At 39.5% G+C, this 20,635-nt stretch overlaps 1 protein-coding gene across 1 annotated transcript; it reads right to left on the bottom strand.

The window, feature by feature from the left end:
* Positions 1 to 842: 842 nt before the first annotated feature.
* On the bottom strand, positions 843 to 19,896 carry LOC124449101. Its single transcript, XM_047000047.1, has 2 exons — positions 19,504 to 19,896; positions 843 to 1,180 (listed from the first exon to the last, which is right to left on the bottom strand). Exons 1-2 carry the CDS (start codon positions 19,742 to 19,744, stop codon positions 843 to 845), a joined length of 579 nt encoding a protein of 192 aa, XP_046856003.1. The 5' UTR covers positions 19,745 to 19,896.
* Between the last annotated feature and the right edge of the window lie 739 nt (positions 19,897 to 20,635).

The following is a 20,635-nucleotide window of genomic DNA, read 5'->3' as shown; positions in this document are numbered from 1 at the left end:
TCAATGTCTTGCCGTCAGCAAAAGATGTATGTAGGTGACGTAATTTTTTATGTGACAACTGTAAACACAAAATCTTAAATGGCGGAATCTTCCTAGACGTTTGAGAATCTTCCTAGACATTTGCCAAGGTTTACCGACGGATTTGGCTGAAATTTTTAAGGTTAAGGACGCAAAAACCCGAAAACAGCAACACGACCAGGAGTGTTTTTAACGATTTTTACGGGGGAGAACACAAAAGCAAACCATTAAAACTTCGTGAATAAATAGACAACCACGTCTAACTCATTACTTCTTTGCGCATGTAGATCGTCCAAGTTAGCAGAGTCCTGAGAAGGACTATTGGTGTTGATGTTGACTAACGTTTTGATAACCTTAACGGTAGTCATCCTCAGAATCAAGTCACTTATACGATACAAATACAGAAACGCTTTATATGGATAACATTTATCAAATTCGTGATATCGTGTTACGTCGTGACGAATTTTCTCACCTGCTTTCGCGATTGCCAGAGGCGTAACTAGAACGTTAAATGGGGGATAAATATTCTCGTAGTCAGTTTCGCCCGACTGATTTTTTTGAAACTCAATTTAATTTCATCAGTAGGGCACAACGGATTATATGAATATGCACCCCATCCCCCCACACACAATTAACGTTCTAGTTACGCCTCTGGCGATCGCTGCAGATCTGCGACAATGCAACTAAAAGTGTTTAAGCCTGGCCCTCACTGGTGACATAAGGATGAGCATAAATGTGTTCTCCATTTCAAACAACACAATTATCAATAAAAACAACAAGAACAAAGAGTTTTGACAATCCTGTTTTCACAGAATAGAGAAAATCTAAACGTACAATTTAATAACCTCTTCTTTCGCCTCAAGCTTTCTACTCAAGTTTTGAATAAGTATCTTGTGCTCTTCCAACATTTCCGTTTTCTCCTTCAAGACTTTAGCATTATGAGCTATCTCATTTTCAAGTATCTGGAGATTTTTCTGTGCTTCCTCGAGTTCTTCGCAAACGCCCTTCAAACGCTTTTCGACATCATCGCGGCCAAACCTTAGATCGCCATTACACGCCTCTAACTGGCCGATGTGATCTTCTTGCTCCTTCAAAACTTGCTTCAATTCAGTCATGGTTACTGTATCCATGTCGCAGCGACCTTTAAGGGTTGTGATCTCGCCTAGTCGAGAATTAAACGACATAGTCATGTTTTGAACAACAACAGCTTCCCCAGGAAGCAAATCTTGAATTCTTTGACAAAGAGCTCTCGATGAGCTAACGAGTTAATACTGTTGTTTATTTAAGATTGATGTGGATTAGGATGCTTATCTATTTAACACAATATATCTCTTGGCAAGAGAGAGAATCAACTAAGAAAAATAAACAAAGCGGAACGCAATGCATTGTAGGATACAGGAAGTGAAACACACACAAAACTGTATACATGAGTAGACAACTCACAAGTATGATTAAAACCTAAACATGAAACTGCCTTTATACAATACTCCCACTCAGTTTGATGTTTAACCAAAAACAAAATACAAACAAGTGAACAAAACATGAAACAGGAATAACACATTCCACAATCTAGTCCTATGCCGGTCAGACTAAGCTAACCCTAACATGTCTCTAAGTGAAACGAATCACTCTCGGGGCAGAGATTTCGTGAGAATGTCTGCTATATTTTCTTCGGATTGGCAATATTGAGTAGCGATGTCAACTTTTTCGATAGCTTCACGTGTGTAATGATACTTAATATCTACATGCTTTGTACGCTTGCTTGTTTTACCGTTGTTTGCTATCGCGAGAGCAGATTGATTGTCAACATGAATGGTGGTGGCTGTCGATGGTGGGGCTCCAATATCTGACAGTAACTGACGTAACCATACACACTCCACCACACCATCGAAGAGAGCTATATATTCGGACTCGGCAGTTGATAAGGCTATGATTGACTGACGCTTACTACACCAGCTCACCGGTCCACCAGCGTGTATGAACACTGCTCCAGACTTCGAGTGACGGTCGGCACTACTGGCGTAAGCAGCATCTGTATATCCATATAGGGATTTTCCTTGTTTTCGATATACGAGACCTAAATCCTGGGTACCTTTAAGGTAGCGAAGAACCCTCCTGGCGGCCGTCAGGTGAGTCTGAGATGGGTAGGAGTTGAACTTTGATAAAACTCCCACTGTCTCCGCTATATCAGGACGAGTAGACACTGCAGCGTATAGGAGACTTCCTATGATAGACTGATAGAGCTTAGCGTCGACTGGCTTGCTACCATCATTCTCTTCTAACTTGACATCACATGCTGCAGGGGTGGATACAGGATTACAGTTTTCCATGTCGAATCTTTTCAGTAGTTGTCGGATATACGGTGTCTGGCTGAGGTGTAAGGAGGAGTTGTCTTCTCTCTTTACGACTATACCTATGCAGTGGTGTAGCTCGCCGAGATCTGTCATTTTGAAGCGAGCTGAGAGAGCAGACTTTACCTCAGTCATCTGTGTGTCTGTATCAGACATAATACAAATGTCGTCCACGTACACTGCGATCATCATCTTAGAGTTATCCTTCCATCGCACGTAAACACAGCTATCTGCAGTAGATCGAGTAAACCCTAAAGATTTTAGGAACTCATCTAGCACAGTGTTCCAACATTTCGGCGATTGCTTTAGTCCGTATAGCGAACGATTTAGCTTGCAGACTAAGTGTTCCTTACCTGGAACTACAAACCCCTCTGGTTGTGTCATATAAATCTGTTCGTCATCAGGGAGTGTGCCATTTAGGAAGGCTGTTTGCACATCCATCTGGTGTATGAGCATTTCACGTTCCACAGCATCAGCCAGTAGCACACGTAATAAAGAGCGGTGAACTACTGGTGAGTATGTGTCGTCGTAATCTATACCAGCTTGTTGTGCGTATCCTTTGGCGACTAGTCGAGCTTTGAACTTATCTACAGTACCATCGGGTGAGTATTTTGCTTTAAACACCCACTTCGAACCTATAGCAGTACGATCAGACGGTAGCGACACTAACTCCCAGGTTTTGTTCTCGATAAGTGATTTATACTCACTTTCAGCAGCAGTCATCCATTTGTCACGATTCACACTCTCCTGCACCTCTGAGAAAGACAGTGGCTCTATGATATCAGTGGCTGAGCAAGCAACGTGACCCATACCAGTGTGATCATCAATACCGAAGCGGATGATGGGTTGAGTAGAACGAGATGGACGTGCGGAGGTAGGTGGGGACGACTCATCAGTGTTGTTTACATGTAGGTCTACTTCTAAAGTCTCAGAGCGAGCTTCCTCAGGTTTGACAGTAGACTTGGGCATACCTAGCTTAGTTTCGTCGAATACTACATCACGGCGCACCTCTATCTTCTTTGTAAGCGGATTGTAGAGTCGATACGCTTTGGATCTGAGGCTATATCCCACGAATATCATCTTGTCTGCTTTCTCATCCAGCTTTCGTCGCAGCTGATCTGGAACGTGAGCGAACGCTAGACATCCGAAGATTCTTACGTGTCCGAGGTCAGGCCTTTTATTGTTCCATTTCTCATAAGGAGTTATGACCTCTCTGTGAGCTCGCGTGGGAAGACGATTTCTCAGATACACAGAGGTGGCTACTGCTTCAGCCCAAAACGTTTTGGGAAGACCGGATTGAGCGATGAGTGAACGTGCTGCCTCACAGATAGTACGATTATAACGTTCGGCACAGCCGTTCTGCTGCGGGGGAGTATCGTGCAGTCAGCTGATGCTGAATACCTCGTGAAGTCAGGTAACTCTCAAACTCGTGAGATACATACTCGCCTCCGCCGTCAGTTCTCAACGTACCTATAGTCTGACCGGTAGCATTAGTAACCATAGACTCATACTCTTTGAAGACCTGAAACACACTGGATTTATCATGCAAAAAAATAAACATGAGCATATCGAGAGAAATCATCAATGAATGACACTATGTATTTACTACCACCTATAGATTCTGTTTGCATAGGGCCACACACGTCTGAATGGACTAACTCGAGCACCCTGGTTGATTTGATCATGTTATCAGTATGAAATGGTTGACGAGTCATCTTGCCTTTTACACAGGCTTCACACACACCAATGTTACCTGATAGATCACAGCCATTGTTACACCACTGAGTCATGTTTTTGATACTGTTGATATTAGCATGTGCGAGACGTTGGTGCCACAGAACTGTATTAGACGCACACCTAGCAGAATGATCATCGGTTCTAACATCGAGGTAGTAAAGTTTATCTCTCATGGTGCCAGATGCACACACCATCTTTCTACGATTTTTGACCCAGCATCGAGAATGTCCGAATTGGATTACGTAGCCATTCTGAGTGGCGGCTTTTACTGAGAACAGATTTCCACTTAGTTCGGGGATATGTAACACATTGTACAGAGTAGCATATCTGGATTTATTTCGACTCTCCCAGACCTGAAGTTTCACACTACCTTTCCCCCTCACTTGTATCTTGGAACCATCGGCTATCATAACATACTCGGGTGATTCTGGTGCAGTAGGCGTGTAGTCACAGAAAGCATCTCGTTCTTTGGCCATATGACTAGTAGCTCCACTGTCGATTAGCCAGAGTTGAGGTTCGGCGTTACCCTCGGACACCGCAAACGCCGTCTCACCGCTATCACCATCATCCTGTTGTGACATCTTAGCATGATGAGGTCTGTCAGAGTTATTTTGATAGCCACGGTCACGCCCTCTACGTCCTCTACCACCACGAGATCCGCGACTTCCCTACCACTACTGCTCTTTCTGGGACAGACATTCTGATAGTGGTCCAAAGAACCACATATATAGCATCCTCTATTTTGCTGATCAGCTCTGCTATTGGCCGACAGCAGGGCAGTGTCAGAATTGGCTTGAGATCTGCCACTACCAGATACGCCAGCCGAAGCCAGAGATCTTTGTTCTCTCTTCTGTTCCTCATTAAGTAATGTCTGAGTCACAAACTCCAGCGATATATCGTCACCTCGTGCCTCTAGAGCGGTTACGACAGTTGAGTAGCTATCGGGAGGCTACCGAGCAGAGTGACGACCTGATCCTCTTCGCTTATATTAGCTTTGATCGCTGCGAGTTTGTCTGTTATGGCTTTCATATGTCGGAGATGTTCCTGCATAGACGTACCTTCCTTCATAACAGTTCTAAAGTATTGTTTCTTGAGAAACAGTTTGTTGGCAAGAGTATCACGCTCAAAATGAGCACTCAACCTGTCCCATGCTGCTTGGGCATTAGCACATTCAGTGATCAAATAGATGAGATTGTCGCTTACTGATAAGACTATGTGGGAGAAAGCTTTGCTATGATTCTTTTTATAAGCGGTCTTGTCTGCTTCACTGGCCTCACTGCTCAGAGTAATGGATCCATCTACATATCCAAACAAGTCCTTTGCTATGAGAAGGTGTTTGAGTTTGAATTTCCAAGTTGAGTAATTGTCTGTAGTGAGCTTATCCACACTCCAGCTTTTATCATCCATGATCACTGATGTTTATTTTCTTAGTTGGAATGGGTGTCTGGGCCCATAACCTGTTGTTTATTTAAGATTGATGTGGATTAGGATGCTTATCTATTTAACACAATATATCTCTTGGCAAGAGAGAGAATCAACTAAGGCCCCGTCCACACGTATCCGGATTCGTTTGTATCCGCAAACATTTTGTTGCGGTTACGCTTATCGTCCACACGTATCCTGTGAAAACGCATGCTGTAACCGCAAACTTTTGAAAACGGTCTCCAGAGTGGAAACTTTTGAAAACGCATTGAATCCGGATACGTGTGGACGCACTGTAACCGAAATGATTAAGGCCCTGTCTACACGTATCCGGATAAATATGAAAACGCAAAACTTTTTTTACGGATGTACGTTCCGTCCACACGTATCCGGATAAAACGCCCACACAAACCGTATACTTTTGAAAACGCTGTCCAGAGTGGAATTTTTGGAAAACGGAAAAAAATTAGTCTCGTGTGGACGGGTGAAACCGTAAAAATACAGAAACGATGACGTTAACTATTATTTGGTCAAACATGGCGGAAACACGAAAGGTTGTTGCGATATTGATTTGCCTTATTTCAAGCATAATATCATGCGTCCAGCTTTATAATGCGGTGTTGAATTCTCACGGAGAATATATTCGAAATCGTATGAATATTATTCGTCAGCTTTCGTTGCTTGGTACTGGAAGGGGGATTGTCAAGCGGTTAGGCAAGAAGCGTCAAAGGAAAAAACGAAGATTTTGGATTCGACCTGGAAGAACAAATGCTTGGTGGAACGGTTTTATACTTGAACTAGTAGTCCCAGAAGAATGGCGAGAAAATTTTAGAATGTCTCGAGTTTCCATTGACAGACTAGCCGAAGAATTAAGACCCTACATCCAAGGGGAAAAAACTATCATGAGATCTCCTGTTGATGTGTTGACCCAAGTTGCTATCACACTATATTATCTCAGTGATGAAGGTCGTATGAGAAAGACTGCAAATGCGTTTGGAATTTCTCGACAGACCGTTTCCAAAATTGTGAGAAAGGTATGCAAGGCAATAACAATACTGTTAGATTTAGAGGTTTTACCGAACATCAGATAGAATCATAAAGGAGTTTGACAACATAACGATTGACAATATATTTTAACATAACATGTGCTCTCTTTTATAAGGCAGAACAACAACGACATTACGTAACAGTAGTCACGTGGACTCGTAATATACATAAATGATTATTATAAATATGTTTCCCTTCTAACACTCCCACTTAATAATCATAGTATATTTAACAAATTTAACTAATAGTGTTCATAGATAACATAGTTCTCAAACTTCCATAAGTCCCAGTTTGCTTCTACATTTTTCAAAATTATTTTTTGTTAATCCTTTAGTCATTACATCCGCTAACATATCTTCAGTTCTGCAATACTTGATAGTAATGTTCTTTTTCTCAACTTGCTCTCTGACGTAATGATACGATATATCGATATGCTTTGTTCTATTATGAAATTTTGGATTCTTAGTTAACTCAATCGTTCCTTGATTATCTTCATATAGGATGGTGGGGCAATCTTGTTTCTTTGAAATATTTTCCAGCAATCTTCTTAACCAAATCCCTTCCTGGCTAGTAGTACTCAGAGCAATGTACTCCGCCTCCGTTGTCGATCTTGCTACACATCCTTGACGTTTACTACACCAACTTACTGTGTTACCTTGTACTTGAAAAATGTATCCTGTTGTTGAACATCGAGTTGTAATGTCTCCTCCCCAATCTGCATCCGAATATCCTGTCAAAATCGTGCTTGCATTTTTAGCAGTATAAACCAAGCCATAATTCAAAGTTCCTTTAATGTAACGAAATACTCGCTTCACTCCTTTCCAATGCTGTATACTAGGATTAGACATAAACTGAGACAGTATGCTGACGGCTGTGGACAAATCTGGTCTACTGATTGTTGCTGCGTACGTTAAACAACCAATTGCTTTTTGATAGGTTCGTCTATCAAATGATTCATTTTCATCTGACAATTTTTCATACTTCTTTCCTGTTTCCAAGGGTGTTGAAACAGACTTACAATTCTCCATCTCAAACTTCTTGAGCACACCTTCTAAATAATTTGTTTGAGTAATAGACATTGTTCGAGATCCTCGATTTCTTAAAATTGTCATTCCAAGGATGTGGTGCAGCTCTCCTAAATCTTCAATTTGAAATTTCATTGCCATCGCTTTCTTTTCTTGTTGCAACATCTTAACATCATTTGAAAAGAACATCATATCATCAACATATATCGCTACAATTACGAACTTAACTGTACGATCTTTAGACTTCACTGATTTGATGTAGATGCAGGGATCAGCGGTGCATTTCGTATAATCATTGGATAACAGATAAGTGTTAATCGCGTTATTCCAGCATCTCGCCGCTTGTTTAAGCCCATATATACTTTTCTTTAATCTACCAACGTAATCTGGTCGTTCTTTATCAACAAATACATCGGGTTGTTTCATATAAATCTCCTCTTCCAGATCTCCTTGTAAGAATGCAGTTTTAACATCGACTTGATGGACTTCCCAGTCACAAATGGTGGCAACTGCAAGTAACGATCTTATCGAACTATATCTTACAACAGGTGCGAACACTTCTTCATAATCTATACCTGGTGATTGAGAGTAACCTTGCGCCACTAATCTTGCTTTGTATCTTTCCACAGATCCATTCTCCTTTCGCTTTACCTTGAATACCCAACGACATCCTACTATATTCTTCGCTTCAGGAGGAGGAGCAAGTTCCCATGTCTGGTTATCTAATAATGATTGATACTCTGAATCAGTTGCTGTTCGCCAATTGTTGCTGTCTTCACCATTCCAAGCTTCTTGGATGTTACATGGTTCGTTGATGTCAGCAGTCAAGCTTTGTGAGAAGTAATTCTCTTCATCAAATCTGTTAGGAGGTCTAGATATTCTTTTTCTGGGAAGGCTTTGAGTTTCTCTAAGAAAATTTTCTTCATATGTCGCTCCCACTGGTTGAAGGTGCTGATCTGCTTCAACTGGGTTTTCAATTTCGTTATTTTCTTCTTGAGCAAATTCTTCTATTGGTATTTCATGTGGTTCATCAATCTTTTCTTCTAGTGGAGTGTAAAAGTTACCGAACTGTTTGTTTTCATTACCTTTCAAGTCGTAAAATCTTTTCTCAAGAAAGACAGCATCCCTGCTTCGAAAAAACTTTTGACTGAGCACATCAAACAATTTGTAGCCTTTCGTCCCTTCAGGATATCCAATGAAGATACACTTCTTTGATTTCTCTGAAAATTTCTTTCGTTGACTTGCAGGCACGTGAGCATAAACTAGGCATCCAAATACTCTCAGATTAGAAACATCTGGTTTCTTATTGAACAAGCATTCAAACGGTGTAACTCCATTAAGTGATACTGTCGGACTTCGATTTCTCAGATAGACAGCTGTATTCACTGCTTCTGCCCAAAATTGTAACGGCATATTACTGTGTGATAACATTGATCTGGCTGATTCTACAAGTGTGCGATTCATTCGTTCCGATACACCATTCTGTGCGGGATTATACGGCACAGTAAGTTGATGTGTAATTCCTTTCTGCTTAAGAAATTCTTTAAATTCTTTGGAACAATATTCCCCACCATTGTCTGTCCGTAAAACTTTAACTGAACAACCAGTGATGTTCAAAACCATTGCATTAAATACTTTAAACTTCTCCAATACTTCATGTTTGTTCTTAATGAAATAAACATAAGTGTACTTTGAAAAATCATCAATAAAAAGAACAAAATACTTTGAACCACCGAGTGAATTTGTTGACATCGGTCCACAAACGTCACTGTGCACCAATTCAAACGGTTTAGTTGCACGCTTTGCTTCCTTTTTGGGATACTTGGATTTATGATGCTTACCCATAATGCATCCCTCACATGGAGATTCTTCCTTAGGCGTAGTATCCATGCCAATAACCATATTATCATTCAGCAGTTTTGAAACATTGTTCATTCCAAGGTGACCAAAACGATAATGCCATAACATTAATTTATCATCTATTGCAACATTCACATAGTTACCTTCAATGATTTTCAATACATACAGTTTTTCCAGCATTATACCACTTGCCAACAACTTTTTACCTCTAAAGATTTCACATTGATCATCTTTGAAAGTAACACATGCTCCAAGCTTTATCATGGCTCTTACAGAAAGCAAATTCCTACCTAGATCTGGTACATACAACACATCTCGCAAACTTATCTTCTGAGGTCTTTCATTTGCATCAGCAATAATACGGCAAACCCCTTTACCATATGCAAGAATACTTCTATTATCTCCAAGATTAACAATTGATGGATTTGAAAATTGAACATATTCAATCAAATTGCTCTTATTATAGGTCATGTGCTGTGTGGCACCTGAGTCGATAATCCAGCAGTTATTATTCCATGAACTTGAGGTATACAATGCTTCGTCTTCCACCATATTATCATCATCCTCTTTGTCTACACAGGTAGCAGATTCACCTTTCTTTCTTTCATTACTTTTCTTGTTCTTGTCGTCGAGGACCTTTTTCTTTGGACAGTCACGAGCAAAATGCCCTCTTTCATGACAGTTGTGACACTTCCCTTTAAATACATATTGTTGCTTTCCTTTTCTCATATTTCTTCCAGCAGCAAATGCTCCTTCAGGATCCTTTCCGTCTTGTCGTCGATCAACATCATTTAACAACATGTTTTTCACTTTGTCGTAAGATAAGGAGTCATCACCTATTGCATCCAGGGCTGTAATCAAGGGTTTGAACTCTTCAGGCAAACTCGCTAAGAGTGTCATTGCCAGTTCTTTGTCATCAACTTCTACCCCCATTTCTTTTAGCTGGTCATGCAATGTTCTTAAGTGACTAATATACTCCAACATGCTTTCTCCTGAACGATAACGGCAAGCGTAGTATTGTTGTCTCAATCTCACTTTCTGTAACAGAGATTCTCTAGCAAATTGCTTCTTTAGAGCGTCCCATGCTTCATTTGCAGTTGTGGTATGGCGTACATGAATTTGATATTCTGGTTCGATAGCCAGACAGATGTGAGTCCATGCCTTCTTCGCATTACGCGCAAAACTCTGACGAACTTCGGCACTTTCCGACGTAAGTTGAGCAGTACCCTCAGCATGTTCAAACAGATCAAGGCTTTCTAAGTATAAACGCATGTTAAAAGACCAGGTCCGATAGTTCGACCCATTTAACTTCGCAAATTTGAACGAATTCAATTCAGCCATATTCATTTTATATTCGACCGCAAAATACTTATAGAAATATTTTATAAAATCGTCGACTTGTTCGATTCACATGTAGACCATAGCATTCTGGGCCCATAACCTGTTAGATTTAGAGGTTTTACCGAACATCAGATAGAATCATAAAGGAGTTTGACAACATAACGATTGACAATATATTTTAACATAACATGTGCTCTCTTTTATAAGGCAGAACAACAACGACATTACGTAACAGTAGTCACGTGGACTCGTAATATACTAATGTTTATTATAAATATGTTTCCCTTCTAACAAATACACCTTGGACTGAAGTATGTAACATTGCCATTTACTGAAGAGAATGTGCAAGAAAAAGTGAACAATTTTTACAGAGCACATGGTTTTCCACAGTGCTTGGGTGCAATTGATGGAACACACATTCCAATAAAGCAGCCACGACAAAATCCTACTGACTATATTAACCGAAAAGGTACTTACAGTTTGAATGTGCAAGCTATATGTGACCATAAATACTGTTTTATGGATGTGGTTGTGATATGGCCTGGAAGTGTGCATGATGCAAGGGTTTTTTCAAATTCCAGCCTAAACCAATTGTTGAAGAATGGCAAGATACCACCATGTCAACGCAAGATTTTAACTGATGAAGATCCAGTTCCTATTTTTATATTAGGCGACCCTGCATATCCATTAATGCCGTACTTGATGAAGGAGTATTCAAATGGTGGGTCTAATCAGCAGGAACAGTATTTCGGTATGACTTTGTGCCAATCAAGGATGGTCATTGAATGTGCTTTTGGTAGACTCAAAGCTCGTTTTGCAGCTTTAAAGCGTCCAATGGATATTAATCTTGATGAGCTACCTTTTGTGGTGTATGCATGCTTTGTACTACATAATTTTTGTGAAATTAGTGGTGAAAGAATTGCAGAAGAAAAGGTCACTGCTTCTGTCGAGTATGACAAACAATTTCAGCCAGTTATTGCCAACAATAAATTCAGAACTGACTGTAATGAAGCTGAAGGTAAAAAAATCAGAAGGATATTGACAAGGTACTTTGATCCATAGACAAACCAAAACTTCAATGAACAATGATTTAACAAAACCTATTTTTTATTTTAACCCAAACTATTTTCATCTCACTATGCAATATTTGTTACTAAGTAACTATAACCTTATAAAATATACATATCACTCTATGTTCATTTCAGTAATGCATATTATATTAAAAATTTTCATTTGTAAACTGACTAAAGTGCAATGTGCTATTTTCTACATTCATGGGTTGTGCAGCCTGCGGTCTGTTCCAACTGTTTACATTCATGGGTTGTGCAGCCTGTGGTCTGTCCCAGTTGCTGTTGTAACCAGTAAGCGGAGTTGCAAATTGGGGAGGTAATGGTTGAGGATGCAGCATTACTTGGCGAAGCATAGAAAAACCTTCCAAAATACACCCAGTAAGTTGTTCCATATTTTGCGAGAATTTCTTCATTTGGGTAGCCTGCTGCTTATCCACTTCGTCCATCTTTTCAAGAAGACGTTTTTTTTGTTTCAAGATCTTCTTGCATGGCATTCAGGAGTTGTTCGTCTGTTGATAACTTTCTCTTTAATCTGTTTTGTCTATAATTCTTCAATTTAGAATTTAAAAATTCTCTTCGTTCAGAAACACAGTTTCGTTCATTTTCTTCATCGTCAAGAGTAGGTATTTCGGTATGAGGGCTGCTGGATGTTGAGGAAGCTATGGGTGTACCAATAGAGTTGGCGGGACTGGGACATATTAAACTTGAGTCAAACTCTTGTTGAATTTCTTGCGTCTCTATTCCAGATGCCATTGTAGTCGTAGCTGGTGGGCCTCCCCATATTTCCTGACATTTCTCGAAATAAATCAGCACAACTCTTCCATGCCCACTTTTCTTACCACAATCAACAGCAGCGCGGAATTTGAGTCTGATAGCTTTTAGTTTTGAAGTAATAATTGACTTATTGACTTCATTATTCTGGTGGGGAAACTCTTTTTCAATTTGGGCTGCATCATGTTCAGATGGATACTGAGCGAGGAATAAATTCAAAATATCAGAATATTTAGATTGGCATGTCTCCCAGTCAACATTCTCCGCAGTTCTTGCAGTTTTGTACTCAAGAACAACGTTTAAAAGGAGCTCCACTTCATCGTCCGTCCACACAAAGTTTTCGGTTTTGCTCTTCTTGGATTTGGACGAATTTTCTAATGCGTTTGACATAATTTTTGAATTGTATTTAATTGCAATGCGCAGAAGAATGTCAAGTGTCAAGAAAGCACATATACGTACACGTTATTTGCAGGCTCATCTTATCTGAAGCGCATGCTCAAATGGAATTTTATCAGTGTTGTCAAATTTATCCGGATACGTGTGGACGGGCGAAAACGATCCGAAAACGATTACGTGTGGACGCGGAAGTTTTTAATACCGTAAAAAAAGTTTTGCGTTTTCAAATTTATCCGGATACGTGTAGACAGGGCCTAAAAAACGCTGACGTAATTCGATTATCTACCCACACAACGATCCTCTAAATTTTCTAATCCAGTCCTCATTTATCCTGCGTTATCCTACCGTTAAAATGGCGCCTCAACAGCAAGCGATTCTTTCGATTTTAACTGCGCTAATTTCGAGCATTATAGCGTTTATCCAATTGAATATTACCGTCGTAAATTATCAGGAAAGCTATGAAAGAGAGCGTGCGGCACTGATACGGCTGCTTTCAATACCAGTAGCCAGAAATGTGTCGTTAAAACGATTAAATAAAATACGCCAAGCACGACCTCGAAGATTTTGGGTTAGACCCGGACGCACAAGCGCTTGGTGGGAAAGTTTTTTGAATGAAATAGTTATTCCTGAAGAGTGGAGGAAAATTTTCGTATGGGTCGAGTCTCTTTGTACAGGTTAGCCGAAGAGTTAAGACCCTTCATTCAAGGCAAGGACACCGTGATGAGAACATCAATCGACCCTGTAAAACAAGTGGCAATAACTTTATACTATTTGAGTGACGAAGGTCGTTTACGGAAAACGGCAAATGCGTTTGGAATTTCAAGGCAGACCGTTTCATAGATCGTAAGAAAAGTCTGCAAGGCAATAACGGTTAATCTGGGCCCAAAGTACATTAAACTGCCGTTTACAGAAGAAGAGGTGAACGATCTCGTGAAAAAATTTCACAGAGTGCATGGATTTCCTCAATGTTTGGGAGCCATTGACGGAACTCACATTTTAATCAAGCAGCCACGACTCAACTCCACTGACTACGTCAACAGAAAGAGCTGTTACACCTTAAATGTGCAAGCAACATGCAATTACGATTATTGTTTTATGGATGTCGTTGTTAAATGGCCTGGAAGTGTCCATGATGCTAGAATGTTTTCAAATTCCAGTCTAAGTGATGCCCTAAAGCATGAAAAAAATCCTCCATGCAGACGCTAGATCCTACCTGATGAAGACCCGATTCCTGTCTTTTTACTTGGAGATCCTGCATACCCACTGATGCCGTATCTAATGAAAGAATATTCAAACGGTGGCTCAACTGCACAGGAGCAATACTTTGGTATGTCGTTGTGCCAGTCTCGAATGGTCATCGAGTGCGCCTTTGGTCGATTGAAAGCCCGTTTTGGTGCTTTAAGGAGAGCTATGGACATAAATCTGGATGACCTTCCACAGGTCATTTATGCTTGTTTTGTCTTACACAATTTTTGTGAATTAAATAATGAGAGAATTGGAGAAGACAAAGTTGCAGCTGCAGTTGATTATGACAAGAGTTTCCAACCAGTTGTTTCCAACAACAACTTTAGAACTGACTGTAACGAAGCAGAGGGAAAGAAAATCAGACGGACACTAACAAAGTTCTTTGATCCTTGAACATGAGCCAGCATCAACACAATATTGATGGACATTTCAGTAACTTACTTGTTTTTGTGTTTATGCATTATCAATTAAATAAATACTTTGCTTACTTCTTTGTGCCTAATGAAAAATAACATCAGCAGGCTTCTCTTAACTCATTGAAAGTAACTTTATTGGGGCATAACTGTGCATAAGCCATTTTCTATTCTTTATTTACAATATTTTGAGAATTGAAATTTTATACATTTGTAAAATAGATTGCCAACATCTACAAACAAATGAAAATCAGTCACTTTGGAGCAGCTATGAAACTTACCTAACCAAACACAGACCTGATTACTTAAGATGCTACAAACCACATTTTAGGTATACTTCTGATTCCACAACATTAACTGTGTACCTTCTAGCTGTAGATAATTCAATGATGAACAAAACAAGAATTAAAGAAAATATTTAAGACAGTTATACGTGAGTAAAAGCAAACCATGCTTTTATTTATAATTCTTACACTACTGCACTAAAATTCTCATTAAATCAATCTTCCTTTTCATGCTGTATTACTCATCTAGTGTTCACAGAGTTCAAAAGTTATCTGGCTGAAAATGCAAATTCTGTTCATAATCGTTGTTGAATGTTTCATTCTCCCTAATCCTGTTAGTTTGGTAATGATTCGGCATTCTGTTGTATATACCAGATTGATAATGTACAGGTGGTACAAATTGAGAAGACATAGCAGGTGGTTGTTGCATAACTTGCCGGAGCATTGCAAAGCCTTCAACAATGGAACCAGTCAACTGTTCCATGTTTGAAGTTAACCTCTTCATGTTTTCTCCCTGCTGTCTGTCTATATCATCCATTTTTGAAAAAATCCTTTTCTTCATTTCCATATCTTCCTTGGCAGTATTAAGAAGTTGAGCGTCAACAGAGAGTTTTGTTTAAGTTTGTCTTGTCTGTAGCTCTTTAATCTGTTATTTAGTAGATCTCGTCTTTCCTTTAGGGAACTTGAATCTTTTAGTGTTGGATCTTGTTCATCATCGACTTTCAAACACTCGTGCTCATTTGAGGTTTCACTTTCCCTGCTCAGTGGAGAGATGGACCTTGTGGTAGGGATATTTTGTTGGTAGGGTTGGGAATTAGGGGTGCTGGAAGAAGAAGGAGAGCTAAATGACAAGTCAAGTTCTTGTTCGTCACTTATTTGACTCGTTTCAATGCCATTTTGTAGCGTGGTTGTAGCTGGCGAGCCACCCCATATTTCCTGGCATTTATCAAAGAAGAGAAGGACAACTCTTCCATGGCCACTTTTTCTTCCACTGTCGATGGCAGCGCGAAACTTTGAGCGAATGGCTTTCATTTTGGACGTCAGAATAGCTTTTGTAAGCTCATTTTCTTGATGCGGAAATTCCTTATCAAGCTGAATAGCGTTTTCAGCGGAAGAATATTGTGATATAAACAGATCCAAAATGTCAGCATATTTTGACTGGCAGGTTTCCCAATCGAAATTTTCTGACGTTTTCGCGATTTTATATTCTAAAACGACGCTTAATAGAAGGTCCACTTCATCATCTGTCCACACAAAAGCTTCATTCTTACTTTTTTTCTTTGATGACCCCGAAGCAGTAGTTTTTGTTGGACAATTCGACATTTTACCGTATGATCAGGGTTGTTAGGCTCCAGCGCTCGTTTGTAGCCAAATATGGTTTGAAAAGTGGCCAAATGGCAACAAAAGAGGCCAAACTTGTTTTCTGAGCCCGCACTGTTTATGGCATGCGGTTTTAATAAGTTTTTCTAATTGCTTCTTATAGTCTATATGGATTTATCATAAATATATACCATACATTGCAAATCTAGCGATGCCAACGCCTAATGTTCACATCAAAGGACATATGGGAAGAGGTGAATACAGAACGTAAGACTGAAAATTTATTCGCTGTTGCAAAATATATAAGGTGCTTGTTGACGAAATGAAGAGAAAAATGAACTACACGTCCAAAATTTCTTGATAAGCATTACAAGCTTAAAAGGCCATGTCAAAAATACAAAGTGAATAAACTATTTTATCTGTCTTTCTATAAGATCTCGACGTGCATAGTTGTCATTTTTACTGCTCTCCATATATACAGATTTATATAAATATTTATGCATATTTCTTATAATGTTTATTCTACTTACATTCATACATGTGTTTAGTGGCAAACAGCTCAAGCATTCGCTTAGTTACCTTAAAAGTAATGCAGCAGTTCCCGGCAAAGTGTAGGCTGGAACGAATACGAATAATGGCATTTAGCAGTTCTAAGCTCATCCTATTGCGTTGTTTGGTCTTCACTGATGTCACCAAGGAAAAGGTTCTTTCAACCACTGCATTGCTTACAGGATTTGTCAGGCAGGTTAAGGCGTAAGTTGCCAATTCCTTGAATGGTTTGACCCCAAGAGAAGTTTGGAACTGAACTATCTTTGACCAAAATGCAACTACTGTATCAGGTATGATGCCGTTAAAAATTTGTTCCTCTTTCCAATTTCGGTGGACGATCTTCCTGTACTGCTCCTCAATTGCATAATCTTGATCCTTTCGTAGATTAGGAGGCGGCAGTTGCTCAAAATCGGCTCTCGTTGTTACATCAAGAACTTTGCTTGGATGCAGGGCGCTTAAACCTTTAAAGATATTCCGGACAGCTGGTAAACGTTTCTCTACTTGATTTACAGCTTCCACAAGAAATTCTAGACACCTATTTTTCACTTCAGAAACTTCAGCTTCAGCACGTCGTTTGTCTTGTTGGGAAGAAATGTATTTCTTTGCTTCTGACAAGAACTTTCCACCAAAGTCAACTTCATAAATGGCTAGATATTTTCCTTGGTGGTCGAAAACTCTACCATATAAACTTTTATGGTGTACATTTAGTTCCGTGAACATTTCTTCTGGATCACCATCAGTTGCCTGGAAGAAGGCATTCACCCTGTCGAATTCTGTGACCAGAGGAGAAACGAAATGGAAATAAAGATATAGGACTGGATCATTGAGCATGTCCAGAAGAATACGAGCCTTGAATCTTGCTGCCTGCGTCGTCTCTGGTTGTGCTGTTCGGAAGTAAGCTTGCAGCTCAAACCAATTTGTGAGAATGCGAAATATAACTTTTCCTCTCACAAGCCACCTCGTAGTTGAGTACTTCTCAAACGGTGCATCTTGCACATCATCTGGATTCATCACTTCGTAGAGCGTCTTGTATGCTTCTCTTCTAGTAGCGCTCTTTGAAAACCATTTCGGAATTTCTGCCAGAAGAAATCCTACACTCGACGGAAGTTTCTCAAATGCATGCTGAACACAAAGAGACAACGAATGGCAAATACATGTCATCTTGATGCAATGAGGAGCGACAGCAGCTATTCTTGTCCACAGCGAATTGTGTTCCCCAACCATGCACCTGAAGTGTGGACAACAGGAACCAGGTCAACAAACGCTGTAACGATCTTATTTTCAACTTCGCTGAAATACCTTACGATAATGCAGACCTGCTTCGATGTGGAAATATCAGTAGATTCATCCACAATTAACGAAAACTTCTTACCCTGGACATCAGCAATCAGTTGTTCCTTCAACGCTGGACTTATAACTTTGGTCAATAGTTTTGAGCATTTGTTTCTATGCATTTTAATGTTCTCAAGTTTGCTTCCATGAGCATTTCGGGCTATTATCCCTCCGAGATGATCCATGGTTAAGATTGCCGAATGGCAAGCCATTGTAACAGCTAGCTCGATCTCGGCGACCTTTACTTCTTCTGCAACTTTTGGGACACGTACGACTTGGATGGGCCTTGTAGTAGTAGATACTTTAATGTGTTTGATGTGTTTATCAGTTTTTTCGTGTTTGGTTAAGTTTGCTTGTTTGGGTCTGATTGTGGCACGGCACAATTTACAAAAAAGCATCTTCACTTCCGTCTGAAGCTTTTGTGAGCCAGCTAAATTTACTTTCCCAAGACTTGTTATATTTTCTTCCGCTATCATACGCTCCTTTCCATTTTGATGCCATAATATTGCAACGAATAACGTTTTTATCAGTCTTAACTAGTATTAGTAGTGCTCGAACGTGCTATTTATAGCTAGATGTCGGACGTCTACGAAGACAAAGCTGTGTGCTTGCTTGTGATTAGCTGGTTAAATTGCATGACAATTGGCTGAATTATACTTAGCTGTGATTGGATGAAAACAATTCAATGCTCAATTTGATCCTTATGATCATTTTTAGTTGTATTTCCATCGCATTTTGTACATTTAAGAGATTTTTACAAATAAAGCTCAATAAAAATTTTAAAAAAATTGTTTGAGTAAAAAGAGGCCAAAAAGTAGCCAAATAGCCAAAAAAAAATTTTGAGGCCAAAGAAAGAAAAAAAAGGCCAAAATTGAGTTATTTGGCCTCAAAAAGGCCAAACTAACAACCCTGCGTATGATCGAAGCAATCTCTAGTCAAAAATATTGCGTGCTCATTATTCGTAACAGCGCATGCTCTGTAAGCAATAATTGCGTATTTGTATCGTTTTCGCGGCTACGTGTGGACGCACAAAAACGCACCGAGTTCGCATACGTGTGGACGCGTAAAGTTTTGAATCCGCAACAAAATTTTTGCGGATACAAACGAATCCGGATACGTGTAGACGGGTCTAAGAAAAATAAACAAAGCGGAACGCAATGCATTGTAGGATACAGGAAGTGAAACACAGAAAACTGTATACATGAGTAGACAACTCACAAGTATGATTAAAACCTAAACATGAAACTGCCTTTATACAATAAATACGAGTAAATAATTACGTAAATAATAAAATTAGCCTTATGGCCCTCGTTAAAACTCACTTTGTTGTAGGTCAAGCTCCATTGTTAGTTCGCAAATCTTTGCATCTTTCAGCTGTAGCTGCACTTCTTGTTTCTCAAGTTCAGCAATTCGGTCACATTTTACTTTAAGTTCATCATTGAGCGATGTAATTCGTTCTTTGTTTATATCGTTTTCCCCATCGTTGATCTTTTCAAGAAGCGCGTTCTTCTCGACAGTCAGTTCATCCTGGGAGCGTTCAAGTTCGACGTAATTCTGTTTCATTTCATCTTCAGAATCAAATGAATTTGTTGATTTGTAAATGCCACTCTTTAATATGATAAGAATCGTACCCGGAGAGAACAATGTCCTAAATTGCGGATAGGGATAGGGGGATAGGGGGATAGCGGTTGTACTCCACAGCAAATACACATTCAAATAAAACAAAGGAAAAAAAGAGTCTACCAACATATGTATTGCACGCGTAATTGCATTGGTAAAATATGCATTGCACCATTCATTTACGGTACCAACGAACACTCAAAATAAAGCAACATATATATCATAAATGAATTCCACTTTTAACATTTCGAGAATTCCGCTGCGTCGACATTTTCACTTTACGGTGCTTTTTGTGAAATAAACAGCACCGCATAATCCAATATCATCGAGCATAAGTGATTGATACACAAAAGTATGCAGTAGCCAGTAGCAATGTTTTGTTATAGCAAATAGTTGACAGTTGTGGCTTTAAATTTTTTAAGAAATTATGTTTCAAATAAAATATTGATTTTTTTAGTTAGTACAACGACCCTTATAGCATGGACCTTATTAGTAGCAGAGTATGTAGCATCTTATAATAAAAACAACCCCAAAAAAACCGATCACGTCCTTTTCTTAACATCAGAATGTTACTTTAGAATGTGATTGTAGGGAGGGTTGGTATTGCGTAGAGAATATTTGAAGCTCACGGCAAGAATGCGTGATACGTAATACGTGCAATGATTACGGTAGGCGTGCAACATGACAAGAGTGTTCGATCTGTAAAATGGCTACGTGTTCTGTGAAATGGTGCTCAGTAACGTAGATTAATAATTTTGAGTTTTATATTATTTCAATCCAAACACGTGTTCGGATTCATTTCTCATTTACCTCTTACAGCGGCAGTGCCATCAA

The sequence above is a fragment of the Xenia sp. Carnegie-2017 genome, unplaced genomic scaffold (assembly GCF_021976095.1).
Source record: "Xenia sp. Carnegie-2017 unplaced genomic scaffold, XeniaSp_v1 HiC_scaffold_23, whole genome shotgun sequence".
Classification (NCBI taxonomy): Eukaryota; Metazoa; Cnidaria; class Anthozoa; order Malacalcyonacea; family Xeniidae; genus Xenia; species Xenia sp. Carnegie-2017.
This window is presented reverse-complemented; position numbering and strand designations above follow the sequence as displayed.